At 41.5% G+C, this 25,286-nt stretch overlaps 1 protein-coding gene across 3 annotated transcripts in view; it reads right to left on the reverse strand.

Annotated features, from left to right (window-relative positions):
* Positions 1-25,286, reverse strand: part of ZRANB1 (zinc finger RANBP2-type containing 1) — a 107,703-nt gene that overhangs the window by 55,891 nt on the left and 26,526 nt on the right. The window contains exon 1 of one of the 3 annotated variants that reach the window (XM_074232213.1): positions 9,761-9,851. The exons of 1 other annotated variant lie outside the window; for it this stretch is intronic. Coding sequence is in view for 1 of the 2 variants with exons in the window: in XM_074232209.1 (XP_074088310.1) it covers positions 1,270-1,367 (98 nt within the window). In the remaining variant the exon portion in view is untranslated. Of the gene's footprint in view, positions 1-1,269; positions 1,437-9,760; positions 9,852-25,286 lie in introns of those variants that run through there. One more of the 3 variants, XM_074232209.1, reaches the window with a different exon arrangement.

The following is a 25,286-nucleotide window of genomic DNA, read 5'->3' on the forward strand; positions in this document are numbered from 1 at the left end:
AGTATTATACTCAAAGTCATAGTCATTTTATAAACTGGACTACTTCAGTTTCTTTGTTATGAGGAAAAGATTATCTGAGAGGAGAAAGGAAATGCTATCTCCAGAAATAACAGATAAAAACCAAAGGCATCAATAACACTTTAAGGGGGCGGCTAGGTGGCATAGTGGATAGAGCACCAGCCCTGGAGTCAGGAGTACCTGGGTTCAAATCCAGTCTCAGACACTTAATAATGACCCAGCTGTGTGGCCTTGGGCAAGCCACTTAACCCCATTTGCCTTGCAAAACCCTAAAAAAAAAAAAAATAACACTTTAAGAAAGAAAAGTCTTTATAGCCATGAGGGGTACCTGTCACCCAAAGATTCCTAGGCATATGTCCCAAGGAGAAAAAAGTTGAGAAAAAAAGTCCCATAGACATTAAAAGAGCTGTAGTACATTAACTGTGGCAGCAGAACAGAAGGAAACAAAGTAGAAAGCCATAGAGTGAAAATAGCTACAAAATATAGTACATGAATGTAGTGGAATATTAACAATGAATATAATTAGAGAAAGATGCTGAAACTTGATATGAATTGGTATAAAGTCAAGTAAACAAAACCAGGAAAATAATATAAATGTAAATGTAGGAGACATGCAAATTAATGTAAAACTAAAATAGAACTATAAAAATGGCAACACTCAAAACTACAAAAAAATGTCACAAATCTACAGGTATATAGAGAAAGCTGAACAAATTATTTTTGGCTTTGAAGATTAAAACTTCATTTGTGATCTTAAGTCATTTGGCATATCTCATTGTTAAGGGCTTCCTGGGAGTTTATTAAGTTTATGTTTATGTTTATGAAGTTTTTTTTCAAGTTAGAAACGATCAGCTATCAGGTCTTTGGAAAGGTTCATTTTTAAGACACTAAGTTGGAACAATGTATGACAGTCCATTCTATTTTTATTTATATAAATTATCACTGCATAAAATTATTTCTAAATCTCCAACAGACAGATACAAAACTGAAATTGTGTTTTCACAAGAACAAATTCTAAATTGTGTTTATATAACCTTTCGCATGAAAATGATAGGAAACCACTTTTCCTAAATCCAAGTTTAATTTCCCTATTTGAAGACAGCTAGGTGACCGACTAGTGATCTTGGAGTCAGGAGGACCCAAGTTCCATTCCTGCTTCAGACTATCACTAGCTATAGGACGCTAAGCGAGTCGCTTCATTTCTCTCCTCAGTTCTTCAACTGTAATAAAGGGAATAATCATGACACCTACCTCCCAAGCTTGGCGTGAGGACAGGATGAGATAATAGTATACACGCAGCACGGTGCAGACCTTAGAATGCTAATGTCAAAGTTGACTATTATTATCATTAATTCAGAAGTTAGCTGAGACTAGTTTACCATGTTCGGTTTCCCCTTCCACTTTAAAATTCAAAGTGCTGATTAAAACTAAAGGCTACCCTATACTTTTCCAGAAAATACAGAATTTAGATGGCAATGCAACAACAATATTATAATATGCCACATATATTTATGTTAAAGATACCAAATCTACCCTAAAATCTGTGCTCTATTAGGCTTTAATTATGTAACATGTACATACAGGTCCAAGGGACATTCCCTGAGGTAGCGTATATTGCAAATCCATTTAATAATGAAATCTGTTTTAAGCAGCACTTTTTGAGTAACAAAGAATCAGAAACAAAGTAGATAACCATTAGGAAATGACCAAGAAAATAGTGTTACGGGAACATAATATGAAAAGTCACCATAATGATGACTACATTTTAAGAAGAAAGCAATGAAGAATAGAGGGAGGAATGGAAAATCTTTCCGAACTGACATGAAGTGAGCCAAGCACTGTCATCAGAAAACTATATAAAATGTAAACAGCAATGTCCAGTAAATGGTAAAAACAATAAAAACTGAAACTGAATGCTTCATAATTAGGAGTGGTCCTCAAAGAAGAGACAGGATAAGTGACTGTCCTCCCTTCTTTTCAGAGGTCAAGTCAACTCAACAAGAAAACATCTTAAATCCTACCTGGTGACCCAGGCTGTGCTAAGTGCTAGAGATATACAAAAAAAAGGACAAAAAACAGTGTTTGCTCTCAAAGAATTCAATGTAAGGGGGAAGATAACATATAAATAGCAACAAGCTATATACAAAAGAAGCTGGAGATCCTAACAGAGAGAAGGCACTAAAATCAAGAAGAATCCAGAAAAGCTTCTTGTTAGAAAGAGAGAGAGAGAGAGAGAGAGAGAGAGAGAGAGAGAGAGGAATTGAGATTGATTTTAGGTGGAAACAGAAGGAAGTCAGGAGATGAGAGAGGAGTTAATTCCAGGCATGAAGGACTAGCAGAGAAAATGGTAATCAGGAGATAGTGTGAAATAAAAAAAAAAAAAGATTAAAAGGGCCAGATAGTGTGAAATATAAAAAAAGATTAAAAGGGCCAATGTCACTGGTTATATATGTTCAGCCATATTTCAGATGTGCCTGCCTCTTCATGACCCCATTTGGTAATTTCTTGGCAAAGATACCAGGAGGGTTTGCCATTTCCTTCTCCAGCTCATTTTACTGATGGGAGAACTGAGGCAAACAACTCAGTTGACTTGCCTGGGGTCACAGAGTTAAGCAACAAAGTGTCTGAGGCTACATTTGAACTCAGGAAAATGAGTCTTCCTGACTGCAGGCCCAGCACTCAATTCACCTTGTCTGCAGTGCCATTTAGCTCCCCCCAAGTCACTGCCTCGGGGGGAGTGGCTGGAAAGGAGAGCAAAGTAAAAATGCAAAAACCTGAGAAATGTTTGTTGATATCAAGAGAATCAAACTGCAAAACCAGAAAAACATACCAGGTCTGGGAGTGGGAACAAGGTCTAGACTTTGGTCCAGGGGTATTGCTTTGGAGCTGGACGGCCACAGATCAGTTACATCATCTCTCCACCCCTTTATATCCATCAGTTTGTAAAATAGGGGAGTTACTTCTACACTCTTGTTTTATTTGCTTATTTTAAAGACAGACTCTGGTAAAATGGTAAGGAGATAGAAGTTGTTCTAAGTTGCATTTTCCTCATTTTATACATAAGGTTTAAATAAGTTTACAGCCCATGACCTATTCAACATTGGAGGATAATGCAAAGGATGAAGAGACAGGAAGATGGACAGATAGAGTGAAAGAGATAAATATATGTGAACATGTGTACACACACACACACACACACACACAAAATGTTAAAGCACAATACCTGGGATACACCCAAGGTACTTAACATATGTTGAACTGAAACTGGTAAGTTCTAAGTCAATTTAGTGAAATATTAGTAGCACAAATATAAAATTATAGAGAAATGTAGGTAAGATTTGAATCAAGTATTATCCAAGCAGATTCAGAACTTAACAGTGATGAGAAGAACAAAATCTGACAAATGTGGGCAAAAAAGAAAACATTATTTTAAGTTTGTATTCTATTCTTTTTATCAAGTTGTGAATCATCTGAAATCTAGGGGTTTTTTCCCCAACTATTTGTCTAAATGTTTATTTTTGTTATTTGTTAAAAAGATATCTGTTGCACCTGGGGAAATTCAGTCAGTCTGATTGGAGTTTTAGTTAGGGAAGAATGGGAGACATCAGAATCGTGGAGAACCCGATCTAAAGCTGGTATTCCCTCTAGAGGCCACAAGTGCTCCCAATGGTAGTATTTAAATATTTGTTGAATTGAAATTAAAAAAGCAATACTTTATCAGGAAAACAGGGAGAACAGGTTTCTTTCTAGGACAGATCACAAGTACCATTTTTAGAAAGGAGGAAACAAATCAGATATATTTTCAAAGTCCCTAGAATTCTAAAATTCTACAAATTAGAAGCACTTCTAAAAACAAAAACTCTGCTTTCTTAAAATAAACTTTTTTTGGTTTTTGTCTTTTGTTTTTACATTGCCTAAATTTCTCTGACATTCCCCCCAGAGAGCCATAACATTTAAATTTTTTTAAAAAGGGAACAGAAAAAAAAAGGGCAAAATCTATCACATCCAAAAAAACTAAAAACATTCATTAAGTTCCACACCCATGGACCTTTTCTCCCAGTCCTCCAAAAGAATGGAAGGAGGTATCTTGTCATCCATTTTTCCCCCTCATCATGCTTTGTTTTTATAACCCTAAAATATTCACTCTCCACTGTTTTCCATTTACTGTGTGTTGCTTTCTTGGCTCTGCTTACTTCTCTGGGTCTCAGGTCATTTTCGTCTCTGGAGCTATATGGGTCCAATGGCTAGATATGGATCAGGATGACTGGAAATGACTTGGCCTTAATTTTTAAGGTTAAGGTCTTTCCCAGGTCTCAGTTTGTCTGAGGCAATGCCCATTCAGTGAATAAGGCTAAGTAAGACAGACCTATTAGTCAAGGAGGCGATGACCACTTTTACCTTTGTTACCAGAATAAGGGCTGCTTTACATAACTGAGAGTATGAGGACCTTCTTACCAGTGATCTCAACAGGGAAAATAGGCCTAATAGCAAAAACTTTGAGTCAAAGGGTATGGGCATTTTACTTGCTTTATAAAATGGTAATACTAACTCACAACTCAACTGACATTGCACTAATATGCCTATCTCTGCACAACTCTAACAGTGACTGATTCTCATCTTACTGCTATGTATTAAGTGAAACCTTGGGGCTGTTTCATTTAGTTGTTGACAGTTTACAAGTTTTCTTTTTTTTGCAAGGCAATGGGGTTAAGTGACTTGCCCAAGGTCACACAGCTAGGTAATTATTAAGTGTCTGAGGTCGGATTTGAACTCAGGTACTCCTGAGGGCCGGTGCTATATCCATTCAGCCACCTAGCCGCCCCCTAGGTATTTCTTATATGGCAATGGTTTCTATAAGTTTAATCTTTCAATTTCTCCTTGCTACCCTTTTCTTCCTATCTTGTAATATAATTAAAAGTTCCATATAATACTTAAATGCAATAAAGAGTATTTAAATTTAAGTTAACTGTCATCTAGTTTAATTTTTGTAGGAAGTTTCTAAAGCAACTAATTTTAAAATATATCACTAAAATAAACACTTGTATAGTTAAGGGAAATATGACTAGAATTCTCTGAATCTGTATAATAAGTATTTTATACACTGACATTTAATTCCTTCACTATCTTATTCTTCGACTATTGATAAAAAATTTTTTTAAAAATACAACAATTATATGTGGATTTTTGCAGTAAATATATCTTTATTTAATCATCAACAAACTGAGCATGTTATAATCAAGAAAGAATATACATATATATTATGGAACAACAATATTATAATATGCCACATATATTTATGTTAAAGATACCAAATCTACCCTAAAATCTGTGCTCTATTAGGCTTTAATTATGTAACATGTACATACAGGTCCAAGGGACATTCCCTGAGGTAGCGTATATTGCAAATCCATTTAATAATGAAATCTGTTTTAAGCAGCACTTTTTGAGTAACAAAGAATCAGAAACAAAGTAGATAACCATTAGGAAATGACCAAGAAAATAGTGTTACGGGAACATAATATGAAAAGTCACCATAATGATGACTACATTTTAAGAAGAAAGCAATGAAGAATAGAGGGAGGAATGGAAAATCTTTCCGAACTGACATGAAGTGAGCCAAGCACTGTCATCAGAAAACTATATAAAATGTAAACAGCAATGTCCAGTAAATGGTAAAAACAATAAAAACTGAAACTGAATGCTTCATAATTAGGAGTGGTCCTCAAAGAAGAGACAGGATAAGTGACTGTCCTCCCTTCTTTTCAGAGGTCAAGTCAACTCAACAAGAAAACATCTTAAATCCTACCTGGTGACCCAGGCTGTGCTAAGTGCTAGAGATATACAAAAAAAAGGACAAAAAACAGTGTTTGCTCTCAAAGAATTCAATGTAAGGGGGAAGATAACATATAAATAGCAACAAGCTATATACAAAAGAAGCTGGAGATCCTAACAGAGAGAAGGCACTAAAATCAAGAAGAATCCAGAAAAGCTTCTTGTTAGAAAGAGAGAGAGAGAGAGAGAGAGAGAGAGAGAGAGAGAGAGGAATTGAGATTGATTTTAGGTGGAAACAGAAGGAAGTCAGGAGATGAGAGAGGAGTTAATTCCAGGCATGAAGGACTAGCAGAGAAAATGGTAATCAGGAGATAGTGTGAAATAAAAAAAAAAAAAGATTAAAAGGGCCAGATAGTGTGAAATATAAAAAAAGATTAAAAGGGCCAATGTCACTGGTTATATATGTTCAGCCATATTTCAGATGTGCCTGCCTCTTCATGACCCCATTTGGTAATTTCTTGGCAAAGATACCAGGAGGGTTTGCCATTTCCTTCTCCAGCTCATTTTACTGATGGGAGAACTGAGGCAAACAACTCAGTTGACTTGCCTGGGGTCACAGAGTTAAGCAACAAAGTGTCTGAGGCTACATTTGAACTCAGGAAAATGAGTCTTCCTGACTGCAGGCCCAGCACTCAATTCACCTTGTCTGCAGTGCCATTTAGCTCCCCCCAAGTCACTGCCTCGGGGGGAGTGGCTGGAAAGGAGAGCAAAGTAAAAATATAAAAAGTGGAAAGGGGGAGAATAGGTCAGGTTATGAGGAGCTCTAAATGACAAAGAAAGGATTTTATATTTGATCTTGGGGGGGGGGTGAACAAAGAGCCTTTGGAGTTTAGCTGTAGTCAGACCTGCACTTTAAGGAGCTCAGATAAGAGGAACCTGGGTTGAAGTAGCTCAACACTAAGCAGCAGGTTTGCTGCTACTAGAACTATCACAACATTATAGATGTGTGGAGATGAGGGCTTGCACCTGGTGGGGGGGGGGCGGGATATACAAGAGATGCTGCAAAATAGGAATAAATGGAATCTGACAACAGATTGGTGGTGATGGAGAATGAGGAATCAAAGATAACAAGTTGTAAACCTAGGTGCCTTTGAAGATGGTGGCACCCTCAACAGTAATGGGAAGTTAGGAAAGAACTTAGATGGCAAGATGACTAAGATGAAGATGTCTACAGAACACCCTGTTCAAGATGTCCAATAGGCAACTGGAGGTCAGGAGAGAGATTGGGCCTAAATAAGTGGATCGGAGAATTCTCAGGGTAAAGAGAATTGAATCCTTTAGAGATGATGAAGTCATCAAGTCAAACATTCTGGAGAAAGAAAAGAGGAGGGCCCAGTGCAGAGCCATGTGGTACCTAAAGGAGGAGACTATGGAGGGGAACTCTGCAACACTCCTAGAATTTAGCAATGGACTAATTGTGCTGAACTGCTCTTTTTTGTCATCTTTTTAAATTAAGGAATACATTGAAAAATGAAGGTAATTTAAAAAAATTAACTTTTACTGATAAGTGTGAAAGAAAAAATCTTTTTAGTATTAACCCATTTTTCTAATAAATATTACTTAATATTTTTAGGAAATGATGCCATACAAATTGGCTCTAGAACCAATTTTTTTCACCTTAAAAGGAAGCTGAGGTCTAAGGAAAAATTTTATCAAGAAAAATATCCTTCTCTTCCTTTCTCCTAGTAGAGAAATAGGAACAAGGAGATGCTAGTATTATACTCAAAGTCATAGTCATTTTATAAACTGGACTACTTCAGTTTCTTTGTTATGAGGAAAAGATTATCTGAGAGGAGAAAGGAAATGCTATCTCCAGAAATAACAGATAAAAACCAAAGGCATCAATAACACTTTAAGGGGCGGCTAGGTGGCGTAGTGGATAAAGCACCAGCCCTGGAGTCAGGAGTACCTGGGTTCAAATCCAGTCTCAGACACTTAATAATGACCCAGCTGTGTGGCCTTGGGCAAGCCACTTAACCCCATTTGCCTTGCAAAACCCTAAAAAAAAAAAAAAAAAAATAACACTTTAAGAAAGAAAAGTCTTTATAGCCATGAGGGGTACCTGTCACCCAAAGATTCCTAGGCATATGTCCCAAGGAGAAAAAAGTTGAGAAAAAAGTCCCATAGACATTAAAAGAGCTGTAGTACATTAACTGTGGCAGCAGAACAGAAGGAAACAAAGTAGAAAGCCATAGAGTGAAAATAGCTACAAAATATAGTACATGAATGTAGTGGAATATTAACAATGAATATAATTAGAGAAAGATGCTGAAACTTGATATGAATTGGTATAAAGTCAAGTAAACAAAACCAGGAAAATAATATAAATGTAAATGTAGGAGACATGCAAATTAATGTAAAACTAAAATAGAACTATAAAAATGGCAACACTCAAAACTACAAAAAAATGTCACAAATCTACAGGTATATAGAGAAAGCTGAACAAATTATTTTTGGCTTTGAAGATTAAAACTTCATTTGTGATCTTAAGTCATTTGGCATATCTCATTGTTAAGGGCTTCCTGGGAGTTTATTAAGTTTATGTTTATGTTTATGAAGTTTTTTTCAAGTTAGAAACGTTCAGCTATCAGGTCTTTGGAAAGGTTCATTTTTAAGACACTAAGTTGGAACAATGTATGACAGTCCATTCTATTTTTATTTATATAAATTATCACTGCATAAAATTTTTCTAAATCTCCAACAGACAGATACAAAACTGAAATTGTGTTTTCACAAGAACAAATTCTAAATTGTGTTTATATAACCTTTCGCATGAAAATGATAGGAAACCACTTTTCCTAAATCCAAGTTTAATTTCCCTATTTGAAGACAGCTAGGTGACCGACTAGTGATCTTGGAGTCAGGAGGACCCAAGTTCCATTCCTGCTTCAGACTGTCAGTAGCTATAGGACGCTAAGCGAGTCGCTTCATTTCTCTCCTCAGTTCTTCAACTGTAATAAAGGGGATAATCATGACACCTACCTCCCAAGCTTGGCGTGAGGACAGGATGAGATAATAGTATACACGCAGCACGGTGCAGACCTTAGAATGCTAATGTCAAAGTTGACTATTATTATCATTAATTCAGAAGTTAGCTGAGACTAGTTTACCATGTTCGGTTTCCCCTTCCACTTTAAAATTCAAAGTGCTGATTAAAACTAAAGGCTATCCTATACTTTTCCAGAAAATACAGAATTTAGATGGCAATGCCTCAGCTGGTGCATCAGCAAAGCCTACTCAACCTACTTCCTCACATCAAGAGCGTACTCAGGACTTTTTCTGGGCTGATTAGAAGAAGCCTCCGTCCCCTGCCCTGCCAACCCCCTCGGGAATGCCAGTCCTCTCGCGGGTGTGTGGGCTCCCAAGGGCACAGACCCCCGGCCGGTCTTGGGGAGGAGCTGCAGAGCCCCCAGACGCCTCCCGAGGGGCCTTGGCAAACCGAGCTGGTCCGGTCTGGGGGCGCCTCGGCGGCCTGGGCGGCTGCGGGAGGTCCGGGCACGGGCACGGGCACCCGCTGAAGGCTCCGGGAAGCGGCTCCGCGGCGGGGGGTCCCCGCCACTTTCTGCTGTCCCCCCTCACCTAGCCGCGGGGCACGGCCCGGTCTGACCCGCCGTCCGGAGGAGCCTGCCCAGGGGCCCCGCGGCGGGCCGGGGGCTGCGCCGCCTCCCAAAGCATCGCGGAGAAAAGGGGGAGTCTCAAGCCGGAGCCCCCGGCCCCCCGGCCCGCTGTGCCCCGCCGGGGGCCGCCCCGCAGCGGCTCCCGCCCGCGGAGGCCGGGCCCCGGGTCCCCGAGGAAGAGCCCGACGCGGGGCCGGGGCTCGCCGGGACAAAGGCGGAGGCGGCGGCCCCCGGCCCGGCCCCCGGCTGCGGGGCCCCTGCCCGCCCCGGCCCTGCCCGCGGGCCCCGGGTACCTGGAGGCGGCGGCGGCGGCGCGTCTCGCGGAGCTGCGGGCCCGCCGGGCCCCGGCCTCCCTCCTGCGGGCCTCGCCCGCCCTGGGCCTGGGCCCGCGCCCGCTGCGGCCGCCTCCGCCTCCGCCTCAGTCAGGACATGGTCTCGGCGGGCCCGAGCGCGGCCCGGGGCGGCGGCGGCGGCGGGGCGCGGGGGGCCGGCGCGGGGCGTCCTCTCGGGGACCCCGCGGAGGCGGCGGCGGCGGCGGACAAGGCCGAGGCCGAGCTACACGGCGGGCGGCGGCGGCGACCGTGGCGGCGGCGGCGACGTCAAGGCCCAACCTGCGCGCTCTGCCGCCCCCTCATTGGCCCCGCCGCGAGACGCACGCAGCCAATGGGCGGCCGCCTCTTTCGGGCGCGGGGAGGGGGTGGGACCGGCCGGGCGCTGACGTCCCCCGGCCCGCCGACGGCCCCGCCCCGGGGCGGCTGCTCGAGAGGCGGTTGGTCACTGCGCTCCTCGACCACGCCCCCGAGCCCCGCCCCCGCCGCGCCTCGCTCCCCCTCCCCCTCGCCAGTTGCTCCGCCCTTTCTCCACCCCTCCCCTTTGCTCCTCCCATTCCCTCCCCAGAGGCTCCTCCCCTCCCCAGCTGCTCCTCCCCTCCCCCAGCTGCGCCTCCCCTCCCCTCCCCCAGCTGCTCCTCCCCTCCCCCACCTGCTCCTCCCCTCCCTCCCCCAGCTGCGCCTCCCCTCCCCCAGCTGCGCCTCCCCTCCCCTCCCCCAGCTGCTCCTTCCCTCCCCCAGCTGCTCCTCCCCTCCCCCAGCTGCTCCTCCCCTCCCCAGCTTCTCCTCCCCTCCCTCCCCCAGCTGCTCCTCCCCTCCCCCAGCTGCTCCTCCCCTCCCCCAGCTGCTCCTCCCCTCCCTCCCCAGCTGCTCCTCCCCTCCCTCCCCCAGCTGCTCCTCCCCTCCCTCAGCTGCTCCTCCCCTCCCCCACCTGCTCCTCCCCTCCCCCAGCTTCTCCTCCCCTCCCTCCCCCCAGCTGCTCCTCCCCTCCCCCAGCTGCTCCTCCCCTCCCTCCCCCAGCTGCTCCTCCCCTCCCTCAGCTGCTCCTCCCCTCCCCCACCTGCTCCTCCCCTCCCCCAGCTTCTCCTCCCCTCCCTCCCCCACCTGCTCCTCCCCTCCCCCAGCTGCTCCTCCCCTCCCTCCCCCAGCTGCTCCTCCCCTCCCTCAGCTGCTCCTCCCCTCTTTCAGCTGCTCCTCCCCTCCCCCACCTGCTCCTCCCCTCCCCCAGCTTCTCCTCCCCTCCCTCCCCCACCTGCTCCTCCCCTCCCCCTCCTCTCCCTTCTCCATGCCCCCTTGCCACCTCCCCTCCTTCCTCCCGCCTCCCTCTCAGTTCCCCACTTCGGCCCTGCTCCTCCTCCTGCTCCCTCCCCGCAGGAGCCCGAAGACCCGAGTCCCAACATGGTCCCTGGCACTGTGGGCAGCTGAGCTTGGGCAGCTCACTGAACCCGCCCGCCTCAGTCTCCTCATTTAGCCACAGGAGCCAGTGTTGCTGTGAGGACCAGAGGAACATTTGCCAAGACCCTTTAGCTGGGGCCACGGGGTGAGGGCTCATTCCTTTCCTTCCCTCCCAGGTGCCCGGGCACTGGGTCTGGGGTCCCGCCTTTACGACAGGCCTGTGGGTCTGGCTGCCATAGCTCTCACGGAGCTGTCAAGCAGGGATGGACCTCAGCTCAGAGGTTGGAAACTCAAAAGAAAATGTCATGACATCCCAACAGGGAGGGGAGTCAGATGGCCTTGAACCCGGCCCCAAAGTCAGGTTCCCCTGCTAGATTCAAGCACCTGCCAAACCTAAGATAAGCAATGGCTCCAACGTCCTGAGCTGCTTTCCCCACCGGTATATTCCTTTTAATGTGCATGGACCAGAAATAAGAGACCCTGCAGCCCCCTTAATACAGGGATGCTCCAAGCTGGAAAAATAGCACTCGGTTGGCCAGAACCCAAATAATCATTAATAGTAGTGCAGGTTTCTCCTGCCGCCAAACCTTCAGTAAATGCTCAACCATTTCTGCAACACCTAGAACAGAATCCAAATAGGCTTCCTTCAAAAACAGGGCACACAGGGCTTCCTTCAAAAATCCTCCACACAGAAGAAGAAAGGGTCTCAGGAGATAAATGGGTATGGAGGAAAGAAGGCAGAATACTGGAAACTTCAAAACAATCTAAGATTTCTAGCTGGAAAGCACCTTAAACAATATGGCCTAAGTAGGGCCCAAGGAGGGGAAGAGACTTGTCTGAGCTGAGGGTTGTATTCAAGTTCTCCCTGGCAAATACCACTGGGCACTAAGGAAGAGGATGGCTGCACTTTCCTTCTCTGACATCAAATCAGTGTTTTAATTGTATCTTTGCAAAACAGCAGAGGGTGATCAGACTTGACCAAATCACTTGAATATGAACTTCCATTAATCACAGCCATCCTTTTGTGAGGATGTTAAGGGCTAAGTCTCAAAATTTCTGAAAGAAGAGAGAAGCTTAGACAAAATCAGGGATCTTATCCCCCCCCCCAAAAAAAAGGTGATCAAGAAATAATCACTAGCTAGGCACCACCCTGGGCTACGGATATGAATATAACCATGAGGCAAATCTTTCCTCAAGGAGCTTACAATCTAATGAGGATAGTAATATGTCCTTCATTCTCAAAGAAGACCTTGCTCATCAAGGAGGAAAGGCCATGACATGCATGTGAACTGTATTTCAGTGAGAGACAGGGAGACAGGCTCACCAAGCATTCTCAACCATCCCAGAACAGACTCCAAACAGAGGTCAAGAATGGGTTCTAGTAAATTGTGGACAACTCCAGGTATCCTTTTCTTCAAATGACATTATGGTGATTCAACAACTCCAGAACATAGCAAAGTCTCCTGAATGAAATCTATAATCATGCAAAAACTTTGAGTTGAACTATCTACATAGGAAAAACCAAGTGAATGAAGGCCTATGATATACAGGTAGATGATCAAGCTATGGGACTGTTCTCTCAGTACAAATATCTTGGCAAGAAATTGTAATTGGAAAGTGAGATGAACTCAGGATTGAAGTGGAGAAAGAGCACAGTAAACTCAGACACATTTGGAAAATTACATCGTTCCCTCAAACTTCAAAAGCTCATCCTTCTAACCCCAATATCCTGCCAATGTTGTTGTATGACTGAGAATGATGACATGCTGGTTTCCAAAGAATTAGAAATGGGACTCACGCAAAGGGCACTACAGGGCTAGGCGATGGGAGAGAGCAGGCTGTTTGTTGTTTCTCAGTTGTTCCGCTGTGTTAAACTCTTGGTAACCCTACAGACTATATCCCTCCAGGTCCTTTTACCCTCTACTTTCTCCCCCAAACTCTCCAAGCTCATGTTCATCGTTTTCATGATACTATTCATCTCATCATCTGCTATCCCCTTCTCCTTTTAACTTCAAGTTTACCCAGCATCAGAATCTTTTCCAATGAGTCCTGTCTTCTCCTGATGTGACATCAAAGTATTTAAGTTTCAGCTTCAGTATTCGACCTTCCAATGAATAGTCACTTAATTTCTTTAAGCATTGATTGATTTGATCTCTTGCTGTCCAAGGAACTCCCAAAAGTCAACTCTAGCCCCGTAATTCAAAAGCACCAATTCTGCAGCTCAGGCTATATACTACATTGCAAATAATAAATTACAAAGGAAAGATAGTATAAAGGATCAGAAAAATGTACGGCTGAGGGCTGGGGGCAGGAGAAGAGATAGATTGTCATGAATCAAAACTGAAAAGGAAGAGATGAACAGTCTCAACTGCTTTGTCCACAGTATCAGTATCATTCATGGAAAATTCCCAGGATTTTGGGTGAACAGAACTGGAACAGATCTTGGGACAAACTTATGGAAGAATATGAGTGAAAAAAGGCAAATATAGGGGGTGAGGTGGGGAGATATGATCTTCATTGGGTAAGAGTGGCCACACACTGAGATCACAAATTCATTATATGTTATTGAATGAACAGCTCATTAGAAGGTTCATCAATCTATAGCTATATCTTGGACAGACATTGTGGATGACTAATTGCCCTCTGAGTTATTATGCCATGCTTCTAATGACCCCAAGCTTCTTCCTGACGTGAAGATATACCTTTTCAACATAAGTATTCTTCCAGTGATATTTATGATTATGAATCATGACCTATTCAGTCTCAACCCAAGAGTTTCTTACTGATTAGAAAGTCAGTATAGAAGAAGTCACCAGAAGGATCTGTGTCCAGAAAAGGAGATGGGCCAAAAATAAAGGATAAATGACCAATGGTTCCTTCAATGGTACTTATAATGAAGGGATATAGAAGGCAGCCCAACTATATGCCAGTAAGAACCATGTGATAGACAATGGAGCATTTTGGACAATAGATATACAAGGTGTAAGAGGTTGTGTATAGGTTTTGGCCAAACTGTTGGTAGCAATCGCCCATTTTGATGAAATCACAGATCCTTCAAATAATCCAAATATGGTCACATTAAAGGATTACCACTTTTTACACCGAAGCAATTCCTATCTAAAATTGCATTCCCCACCCCAGAAACCTGCCCATGAGCAAAATGCAGATATCAAAACAGAAGAGCAGATAAGTTTAATAATTTATTTAATAGAATACATCCCATTAGGAGTTTGAACCAGAATTTGCTGGAATGCACTGGTGTAAGGAGACTTAAATATCAAATAATTATAAATTAAAAACATTCCTAAAGTGACAAATCCTATTATATTTTAGCTATTTCATATTCCTTCCTTCCTTCCTTCCTTCCTCCCTCCCTCCCTTTCTTTCTTCCTTCCCTCCCTCCCTTCCTTTTTTATAATAATGATCAGGAATTTTGAAACAGACCTCCATTTCAATTGAAAAACATAAGATTTGGACTGGACATGGAACCTAAAATCTGCTCTCAGGTATCTGAAGAACTGCCATATGGAAGACAGATTCTACTCATTCACCATGGCCCCAGAAAGGAGAATAAGAAGACCAGGTGCAAATTGAATCCTCCTCAAGGCAGCTTGGTTGTCTTTGGTAAATTCAAGACCCTTGACCCAGATGAGATTTCTGTTCTGATTCTGAAAGAATCAGAAGATATAATGACTTGAATTACTGTTAGTAACACTGGAAGGATCACAGAACCCAGTAGAGCTAACACAAGAGTAGAAGAGAATGTCCTGATTTTCCAAAAATGGCAGAAGACAAAGTCTTTAAACTGTAGAAGGGGGGAATCCTGTCTTCAGTTCCTAGTGAGCTTAAGGAATAGACAGGATGCTCATGAAATCTGCAGATCATACAAAACTGGGAGGGACAGTTAGCCCTCTTAATGACTGAGTCAGTCAACAGACAGAAACTTGACAGGCTAGAACATTTGACTAAATCTAATGAGATGAAATTCTCTTTCTCTCTCTCTCTCTCTCTCTCTCTCTCTCTTTCTCGTTTTTGCAAAGCAGTGGGTCTAACTTGCCCAAGGTCACACAGCTAGGTAATTATTAAGCGTCTGAGGTTGGATTTGAACTCAGATCCTCCTAACTGCAGGGCCAGTGTTCTATGCACCACCTAGTTGCCCCTTCACGGGGATAAATGTCAAGTCTTACACATGACTAAAATAATGAACATCATAAAAACAAAATGGGAGAAGAATGGATAGACAGCAGCTGTTCAGAAAAAGGTCTAGGGCCTTGAGTGGACTGTGTGCTCAAGAAGAGTGTGCAGAACAATACAGCAGTCAGAAAGCCCCCTGAGATCTTGGAGCATGATTCCTAGCAATAAGGAGTGACAGACCTTGTAAGATCTTTAGAGGACTGGGCTCAATTCTGTCAGTTGCTCATACAAAGAGATCACAAAAAAGAGAAAAAGTCCCACATGCACAAAAATATTTATATCAACTCTTATTTGTAGTGGCAAAGAACTGGAAACTGAGGGGATGCCCATCAATTGGGGAATGACTGAATAAGTTGTAATATATGAATGTGATGGAGTACTATTGTGCTATAAGGAATCATGAGCCTTCATAAATCCTGGGAAGACTTTCATAAACTGATGACAAGTGAAGGGGGTAAAACCAGGAAAACATTGTACACATAAACAGCAACATTAGAAGATTATCAATTATGATGCAGCAACTCTCAGCAATCTAATGATCAAGGAAACTATCTGGAGACTTGTTATGGAAAGTGCTTTCCACATCCAGAGAAAAAAAAAACGAGTCTGAATGCAGAACAAAACACACTATGTTCATTTTTTAAAGTTCTTTTATGTTTTTTTTCTTTCTTTCTCATAGTTTTTCCCCCTTAATTCTGATTCTTCTTTCACAACATGACTAATATGTAAATATGCTAAACATGATTATATATGTAAACCCTACATCAAATTACTCACTGCTATGGGGAGAGGGCAGGGAAGATAGTAGGGAAATGTGGAACTCAAAAACTTGCAAAAGGATGAATTGGTGAAAACTATCTTTGCATATAATTGAAATAATTTTTTTAAATAATTAAAAAGAAAAAGGGCAGGGTTAGCCTGGAGAAAAGTGCATTCTGAAGGATTAATTTCAGAGCTGATATATTCTGTTCAGAAGAGATTCATGAACTAGAAAGAAGTGAAGGGAAGTTACAAAGAGGCAAAGTTAATGTCAGAATGTTTCTAACAATTGAGAATGTTCCCCAGGTTCAATGGGCTGCCATGAATGATTGGCAGCTTCGACCTCCTCTGAGGTCTTCAAATAGAGGTTAGTTGACTATTTGTTAGCTTATATAATCATGGTTATATAGATAGGACTAGATGATTTAAAAAAAGTCTTCAAACGGAGGCTAAGAGCTTTCCCCAAGTTCAATGGGCTGCTAAGAATGGTTGGCAGCTCCCTCTCCTTCAAGGCCTTCAAGCAGAGATTCAATGATCACTTACTTGTTGGTTTATGTGATCGTGTGAATTCTTTTGGTGCCTTGTTAGGACTAGATGATCAATGAGATATTTCCCACTGGAGGCCGGGTCACTTGTTGATTTATTGTTATTTAGAGAAGAGATTTTTCTGGGTTGCGTAGGTAGGTCTAAATGATGGATGAGAGGTCTTCAAGCAGAGACAGGATATTCATTGTGGATTCTAGTGGGTATTCCTGTGGTGCATAGGTAATACTAGATGGCCAGTGAGATCCTTTGCCACTGCTCAATTCTGTCATTCTTTGACTATATTTAAAAGCGATCTGGTCTAAAGTCAGAAGGAGTTGGATTTTAGTCCTGGCCTGTCTGACTTAGGACAAGCCAGTTAACTTTCCTGCCACACAAATCAACATTCTAAGACTAGACTGCACAACAATTGCAAATCTGCATTAGTAGGCATTCAAGCAGGAATTCCACTTAATTTACAGGTCCAAGACCAAACATAAAATATCCAGTAGATTGTAGGCATTTACATGAATCCTGTTGAATTTAATTTAAAACAAATTACCAAGAGGCAAGACAGGGTGAATTTCCTGTCTCAGTTTGAAGGGACTGCTTTAAAAAGTAGTGAACTTTTATAAAGTTTTTTGGAGGCAGTCAAGATAGCTCATCCAAGCTCTCCCCTAAACTACTCCAAATACCTTTAAATAAAGACTCTAACCAAATTCTAAAGTAGAAAAACCCACAAAAAGACTGAGTGAAACAATGTTCTAATTCAAGATAACTTGGAAGATCTGGGGAAGGGTTTCCTGCCACTGGATTAAGAGGAGCACAGTGCTTGGAGTGCCCTGAGCAAACTGGCCCCAGCAATCCAGGAGCAAGAAGTGGAGCAACTGGGTCAGCAGCAGTGGTGGTGGTTTCCAGAACTCTCAGCGCAGGGATTGCCAAGGACAACTCGGAAGGTCATCAGGAAAACTTGTAAGTACCTTGAAGTATCTCGGAAATCAACTACAAAAACCCTCAAAAGCTTGGGACAGTGCATCCTCCACCCTGGAAGCAGGCTCCACCTGAACAAAGAGTTAAAATCAAGTCATTGGCCAAATGAAGAGAGAGATACAAAAGCCCATTGAAGAAAAATAATTCCTTTAAATATAGAATAGAGCAAAGGGAAGCTAATGACTTTGTGAGAAATCAAGAACAATAAAACAAAGTCAAAAGAATAAAAAGCTAGAAGAAAATGTGAATTATCTCATTGGAAAAACAACTGACCTGAAAAAGTAACCCAAGAGATAATTTTAAAATTATTGGATTATCTGAAAGCCATGACCAAAAAAGAGACTAGATATTTTTCAAGAAATTATCAAGGAAAACTGCTCTGATATTCCAGAAGCAAAGGGTAAAATAGAAATTAAAAGAGTTCACCCATCACCTCCTGAAAAAGATCCCAAAATGAAAGCCGCCAAATTTCAAATGAAAAATAGCCAAATTTCAGACCTCCCAAGTCAAGGAGAAAACCAGACAATTCAAATATCTCAGAGCCATAGTCAGGATAACCCAAGATTTAGCAGCTTCTATATTAAGGGATTATAGGGCTTAGAATATGATATTCTAGAAAGCAAAAGAGTAACAATTACCAGCAAAATTGAACATTCTTTTTCAGGGGAAAAGATGGATATTTAATGAGGTAGAGGACTTTCAAACTTTCCTGATGAAATGATCAGAGCTGAACAGAAAATTTGATCTTCAAATACAAGACTTGAGGGAAGCATAAGAAGGTAAACAGGAAAGGCAAATCATAAGGGACTCGATGTTTAATTGCTTGTATTCCTACATAGGAAGATGATACTGATAACTCACATGACCATTCTCATTTATTAGGGCAGTCAGAAGGAGCATATATAGAGACAAGGCACATGTGGGAGTCAAATTTGTAGGAATAACATTAAAAAGAGTTAATGGTTGAGAGAAGAATATAATGGGACAAATTGTTTCATGTAAAAGAGGCAAGAAAAAGTTTCTGCAATAGAGTGGACAAGGTGGAGGGGGCAGCGAGGAGTGAGTGAGCCTTACTCTCATCTAAAGAAAGTTGGAGAGGAAAGGAATGGGAGAAAGGGAGTGGGGTTGGGAGGTGATAGAAGGGAGGGAAGATTGTGAGAGGATGCAAATACGCTTTTGAGGAGGAACAGGGTACGAGGAGAGACAGAACAGAATAAATGGGGATAGGGGAATAGGATGGAGAGAAATAGCAATAATAACTATGGGGAAAAATATTGAAACAAGTTTCTATGATAAAGATTTCATTTCTCAAACACAGAAAACAGTCAAATTTATAAAAATAAGAGTCATTCCCCTATAGATAAATGATCAAAAGATGTGAGTAGTTTTCAGATGAAGTTATCAATGCAATCTATTTAAATTATTTTTTTAAATATCCTAATTCACTAATGATAGGAGAAATGCATGTTGGCAATTCCAACGTACTACCTTATATCTACTTGATTGATTAATAGAACAGAAAGAGAAAATGACAAATGTTGGAAGGGATGCAGAAAAAAATGAAACATTAATGCATTGCTGGAGGAGCTGCAAAATGATTCAATAATTCTGTAGAGCAATTTGGAACTAAGCCCAAAGCGTGCCTATCCCTGGACTTAGCAATATCTCCACTAGGTCTTTTTTTCCAGAAGAGATGAAAAACAGGAAGGAAAAGGACCTACAATTTATAGCAGCTCTTTTGGTGTCAGGAAGCTGGAGACTAAGGAGATATCCATCAGTTGGGGAATGGTTGAACAAACTGAGGTATGTCATTATGCTAGTCTGCCATAAGAAATGATGAACAGGATGCTCTCAGTAAAAAGAGCTTGCACATGAGCTGATGCAATGGGAAACAGCAGCTATAAGCATCACCAATGTTGTAGAATGATCAGCCTCAAGGACTTCCCTCTTCTCAGTCAAGCTGTAGCCCAAGAGAACTCTGAGGGACTGGTGATAAAGAGGAGCTGCTGGCTGAATGCAGACTAGAACATACTTTTTTTAAACATTTTTTCATGAAGTTTCTCTTTCTTGGGTGGGGTATGTTTACTATTACATAATACCAATTGTGGGAATGTTTTTCATAAATATACATTTTAGTCCTATGTAAAGTAACTTACTTTCTCAATTGGGGAGGGAATTCAGAACTCAAGGTTTTAAAAGTGAATGTTGTGGGGCAACTGGGTGGGGTGGATAGAGCACTGGCCCTGGAGGCAGGAGGACCTGAGTTCAAATGAGGCCTCAGACACTTAATAATTCCCTAGCTGTGTGACCTTTGGCAAGTCACTTTAACCCCATTGCTTTGAAAAAACCTAAAAAAAAAAAGTGAATGTTGAAACTTCTTTTTACATGGAACTGGGGGCTATATAAAATATAAAAAATACTTTCATAAATATGTCAAACATGCTTGTACATATATAACATATATCAGATTATTCGTTGTCATGGGGATGGGGTAGGGAAGAGTGGGAAGGAGAAAAATGTGGAATTCAAAAGCTACAGAAATGATGAATGTTGAAAACTATTATTGCATATAACTGAAGAATTGAATTAAATTTTTTTAAAAAGCGGGCTTCACCTCCTTTCAGACCTTCAGGCATAGATTGAATCACTGACCACTTGAAAGACATTGTAATGGAATCTCAAATTTAGGTTGGATTGCAAGATCTCTGATATCTCTTCCAACTCAGATATTCCTTCCTCTTCAACAAAGGGAGCACCTTGCACAATGATTCTATACACCCTATCCTGTAGATTCAAGGAAAGTCATAGAAATCTTTTTTTCTCAGTTTGTTTTGGAGTTTAGAAAGAACAAATTGAATTTGTACATTTTTCCTTTTCTTGGCACACTTCTTCAATGCTAAAAGTCATTCAGTTCAATTTCTTCCTTTCACAGAAGAGAAAAGCCTTAGAGAAACAGATCTAGAGATTTAGAAGATCAAAGAATTTGTGGGTTACAAGAGATGTTAAGAGTCTCCCACTGCGGGGGTGGCTAGGTGGCACAGTGGATAAAGCACCGGCCCTGGAGTCAGCAGTACCTGGGTTCAAATCCGGTCTCAGACACTTAATAATTACCTAGCTGTGTGGCCTTGGGAAAGCCACTTAACCCCATTGCCTTGCAAAAACCTTAAAAAAAAAGAGTCTCCCACTGCGAACTATAGCTAGAAGGAATCCCCAGTATAACACGACCAACAAGTGGTTATCTAGCCTTTGCTTACAGACTTCCAAGAACAGTGAGTCTTCCCATGCAGGTAGCCCAGGCCACCATCTTGGCTAATGGTTATGTCCATGAGGGTTAAGCAGGACAAATTCAGACTCCTTTCTTCATGACAGCCCTGCTGATATTTGAACCCCACCCAAGGTCATACAGGTATCAAGGAGCAGACCTGGACTTCTTACTCCAAAACCATTGCTCTTCTAATAGCCCAAGGCTGACTTCCCTTTTCTGTGTCTGGTTTAACAAAGACCTGATGGGCTACTTAGGAAACTGCATAGATGAAAAAAGTATTTAAAAAACATAAATTTGCTCTTCTTAAGATGCACCTAAATCAATGACAGCAGGAGTTTCTCACCTTATTTTCTGCAAGTGTCACTTCTATCAAATGCAAAAGTTGCCCCTTTTGTGCTTTTAGAGATTTCCAGAATGAGCCTTGGGAGACAAACTTTCTTCTAGACCTCAGTAGAATTCTGCTATTTCACTCATCATGTTGCAATTATTTATTCTGTTTTAAGCAAGACAGTGTCATCAGGTCTTTCTCCTGGACATTTGTCCCAGATATGTCCTGGAAAACAGGACATAAATATGTCCTGTTTATTTATATTGGGATGAATATAGAATCTGACCACCAGATATCCTCGGAATTACTAAAGAATATTATGTTTCATCACCATGAGTAAGAAGTTATAATCATAGCAAGATGAGTTTATAACTGAATTAATAAATTTTAAATCTGCGAGTGGAGCCAAGATGGAGGAATAAAGGCAGGAACTTACCTGAGTTCTCCCCCCCAAACCACTCCAAATATATTTAAATAATGACTTGAACACACAAAAGGACTGAATAAAACAATTTTCCAACCCAAGACAACTTGGAAGACCTGCATGCAGGGTCTGTTACAGCAATATTAGAAAAGGCTCACAGAACAGACCAGACACACAGGAGCAAACCAGTTCCAATCATCTAGAAACAGACCACAGGGGCACCTGGGTTGAGCAATGGTGGTGGTTTCTAGACCTCTTAGCCCAGGAATTGTCAAAGATAATTGGGAAGTTCAACAGGAAAACCCTGACAGTCCAGTCCAGCAAGGGTCTCAGCCTGGCCCTGACCCCTGGCAGCTGTTTCCAGAGTGCTCAGCCTGTGGACAAGAAGGGGATTGGAAGAGACTGCAGAAGTCTCTTTGCTATCCTTGAGGCAGGATTCTGTTGTTTCACCTATACTCAGATCCAGGTCACAGTCTGGGGCCCCAGTCTCAGGAAAAGGAGTAGAAACACAACAGAGATTAAGGTGTGCAGCACCGTAGGGACTCTCCTCACAGTTCCAGGAAGAAAGGAGTGCTTGTTGTCATTCACAGGGCAGAGCACAGGCCAGGAGAGCAGTCATAGCCTCAGGAAGTGAGAACTTGCAGATCCCTGGGGAGTATCCCTGAAAACACCTTCAAAAACCCTCAAAAGCTTCCTCCACCCTGGAAGCAGAGGCCCATCTTAACAAAGAGTTAAAATCAAGTTATAGGCTGGGGAAATGAACAAACAATAGAAGAAAAAATCCAACCATACACAATTACTTTGTTCCTATGGACCAAAATATAAAATACACACTCAGAAAATAACAAAGTCAAAGCTCCTACATCCAAAGCCTCCAAGAAAAATGTAAGTCTCAGCTATGGGGAAACTTAAAAAAGATTTTGAGAATCAAAAATAGAGGAAAAATGGGAAGAGAAATAAGCATAATGCAGGGAAAATCATGGAAAACCAAGTCAGATACAAAAAAATACTGAAGAAAATAACATCTTAAAAACCAGTTTAGGTCAAATGGAAAAAGCAGTCCAAAAGGCCAATGAGGGGAATTCCTTAAAAAGCAGAATTGACTAGATGGAAAAAGAGATACAAAAGTACTCTGAAGAAAATAATTCTTTGAAATGTAGAATGGAGCTAAAGGAAGGCTGATGACTTTGTGAGGAAATCAAGAAACAAAAGCAAAAAATGAAAAACTAGAAGAAAATGTGAAATATCCTACTGGGAAAAAACAACTGATCTGGAAAACAGATCCATAAGAGATAATTTAAAATTACTGGACTACCTGAAAAATCATAATAAAAAAACCAGCCTAGACTTTATATTTCAAGAAATTCTCAAAACTGTCCTGATAACCTAGAAGCAGAGGGTAAAAAAGGATCTACCATTCACCTCCTGAAAGATATCCAAAAATTAAAACTGCCAAGAATATTATAGTCAAATTTCAGAACTTGCAAATCAAGGAGAAAATATATAAGTAGTCAGAAAGAAACAATTCAAATATTGTGGAGCCACAGTCAAGATAACACAACATTTAGCAGCTCCTATATTAAGGGCTCCATAGGGCTTGGAATATGATATTCCAGAAGGTAAAAGAACTTGGATTATAACCGAGAATCAGCAAAACCGAACATACTTTTTCAGGAGAAAAGACGGACATTCAGTGAAATAGGGGACTTTCACACTTTCCTGATGAAATGGCCAGAGTCGAATAGAAAGTTTGATCTTCAAGTACAAAACTCAGGTGAAGCATAGTGTGGACAAGAAGGACTAATTATGAGGAACTTAATGATGCTGAATTGCTTATATTCCTGCATGGGAAGATGATACTGTTAACTCACATGAACCTTCTCATTTATTAGGGCAGTTAGGAGGAGTACATTTAGACAAGGCACAGGAGGGTGCTGAATATGCAGGTATAATATATCACAAAGATGGAATTAATGGGTGAGAAAGGTATGTACTGGGAGAAAGGGAAAGGAGAGGTAGAATGGGTTATTTCACATGAAAGAGGCAAGAAAAAGTTTTGGCAGTGAAGTGGAAGAGGAGGGAGGTGAGGGGAAGTAAGCAAGCCTTATTCTCATCAGAAGTGACTCGGAGAGGGAATATATACCCTCAATTGGGTATAGAAATCTATCTTACCCTAGAGGAAAATAGAAGAAAGAGGACAGGAGGAGGGGAGGGGGTGTGGAGGTGATAAAAAAGAGAAGATGGGGGAGAGGGTGTCAGATGCAATATACTATTGAGAAAGGATAGGGTGAAAGGAGAGAGAGAGAGAGAGAGAGAAGAGCATAAATGGGGATGGGGGAATGGAATGGAAGGAAACAAAAGCTAACAAAATCAACTGTGGGAAAAAATAGTGAAGCAATTTCTTTGATGGACTTATGATAAAAATGCTATCATCCATCCTAAAGAGAGAGCTGATGGCATCTGAATACAGACTGAAGCATACTTCCCTTCCACACACACATTATTTTTCTTGAGGTTTCTCTTTGTGGGTGGGGGGGGAGGTTTATATTCACATTTACAACATGACTATTTTAGTAATGTTTTTCATGGCTACACAGTTTTAATCTATACCAAGTAGCTCACTTTCTCAATGGGAGAAAATAGGTGGGAAGAAGGGAGAGCAGTGGGAACTCAAGATTTTGGAAGTTAATGCTGAAACTTGTTTTTGCATGTAGCTGGGGGGGAAATTAATAATAAAATAAATGAATTTTTAAAAATTTAAAAATGTTTTACAAAAATAAATTTTAAATCTACAACTAATTAGTTATAAAATCCAGTCCAGTTTCATTCGCTCCAACACATATTTGTGAAGCCCTAGGAGGCATTTAATATCTATTTCAAAGATTGCCGGCATGAGCATTGGGAGGCAACCTTTCTTCTAGACTTCAATTGAATTCTGTCATTTCACTCATTCTATTCCAATTATTTATACTATTTCAAGCTAAACAGTGCCATTCTGGCCTAGCACTCTGTTGTCTGTGCCATCTAACTGCTTTATTAGGAAATTCAATAAATTTTAAGGGCCTATACTCAAGTATCAGAGGTACTGTTCCACCTGGGTGACCCAACCCATCTCTCTCTCTCTATCGCTCTCTCTCTCTGACATATACATATCCCCCTCCCTCTGCATTGAAACTTTGAAGGCAGGGGCTGTTTAATTTCTGTCTTTCTATACCCATACCTTAGACAATCCCTGGTGCACACTTAGTGGTTAATAAATAATTGTTGAAATAATGAGTGAACTACTAGCAAAAGAGATTATTTGAAAGGTTCCAGGAAACATCAGTTCACTGAAAACTGTCTCAAGAACAATGAGGAAAGGCAAGAAATAAAATCAAGACTCAACAAACCTAAGGAGGAGTATCAGTGGTCTCTCTCATGCTGTGTAGAAGATAGGACCTGAGATGAATGATTCTCAACAGAGTGCTGAACCAAGAAATAAGACTCAGATCTTCCCATTGTGGGCTGCATATGACAGGTTTGTTTAAAGGTTCTTTCTTTGTGGTGGATTGGATAGAAGAGTGGGTAAGGAAGAACCAGGACTCAGCCACCACATTCAGAGCTAGAGGAGGAC

Source organism: Macrotis lagotis, chromosome 4 (genome assembly GCF_037893015.1).
Source record: "Macrotis lagotis isolate mMagLag1 chromosome 4, bilby.v1.9.chrom.fasta, whole genome shotgun sequence".
NCBI lineage: Eukaryota > Metazoa > Chordata > Mammalia > Peramelemorphia > Peramelidae > Macrotis > Macrotis lagotis.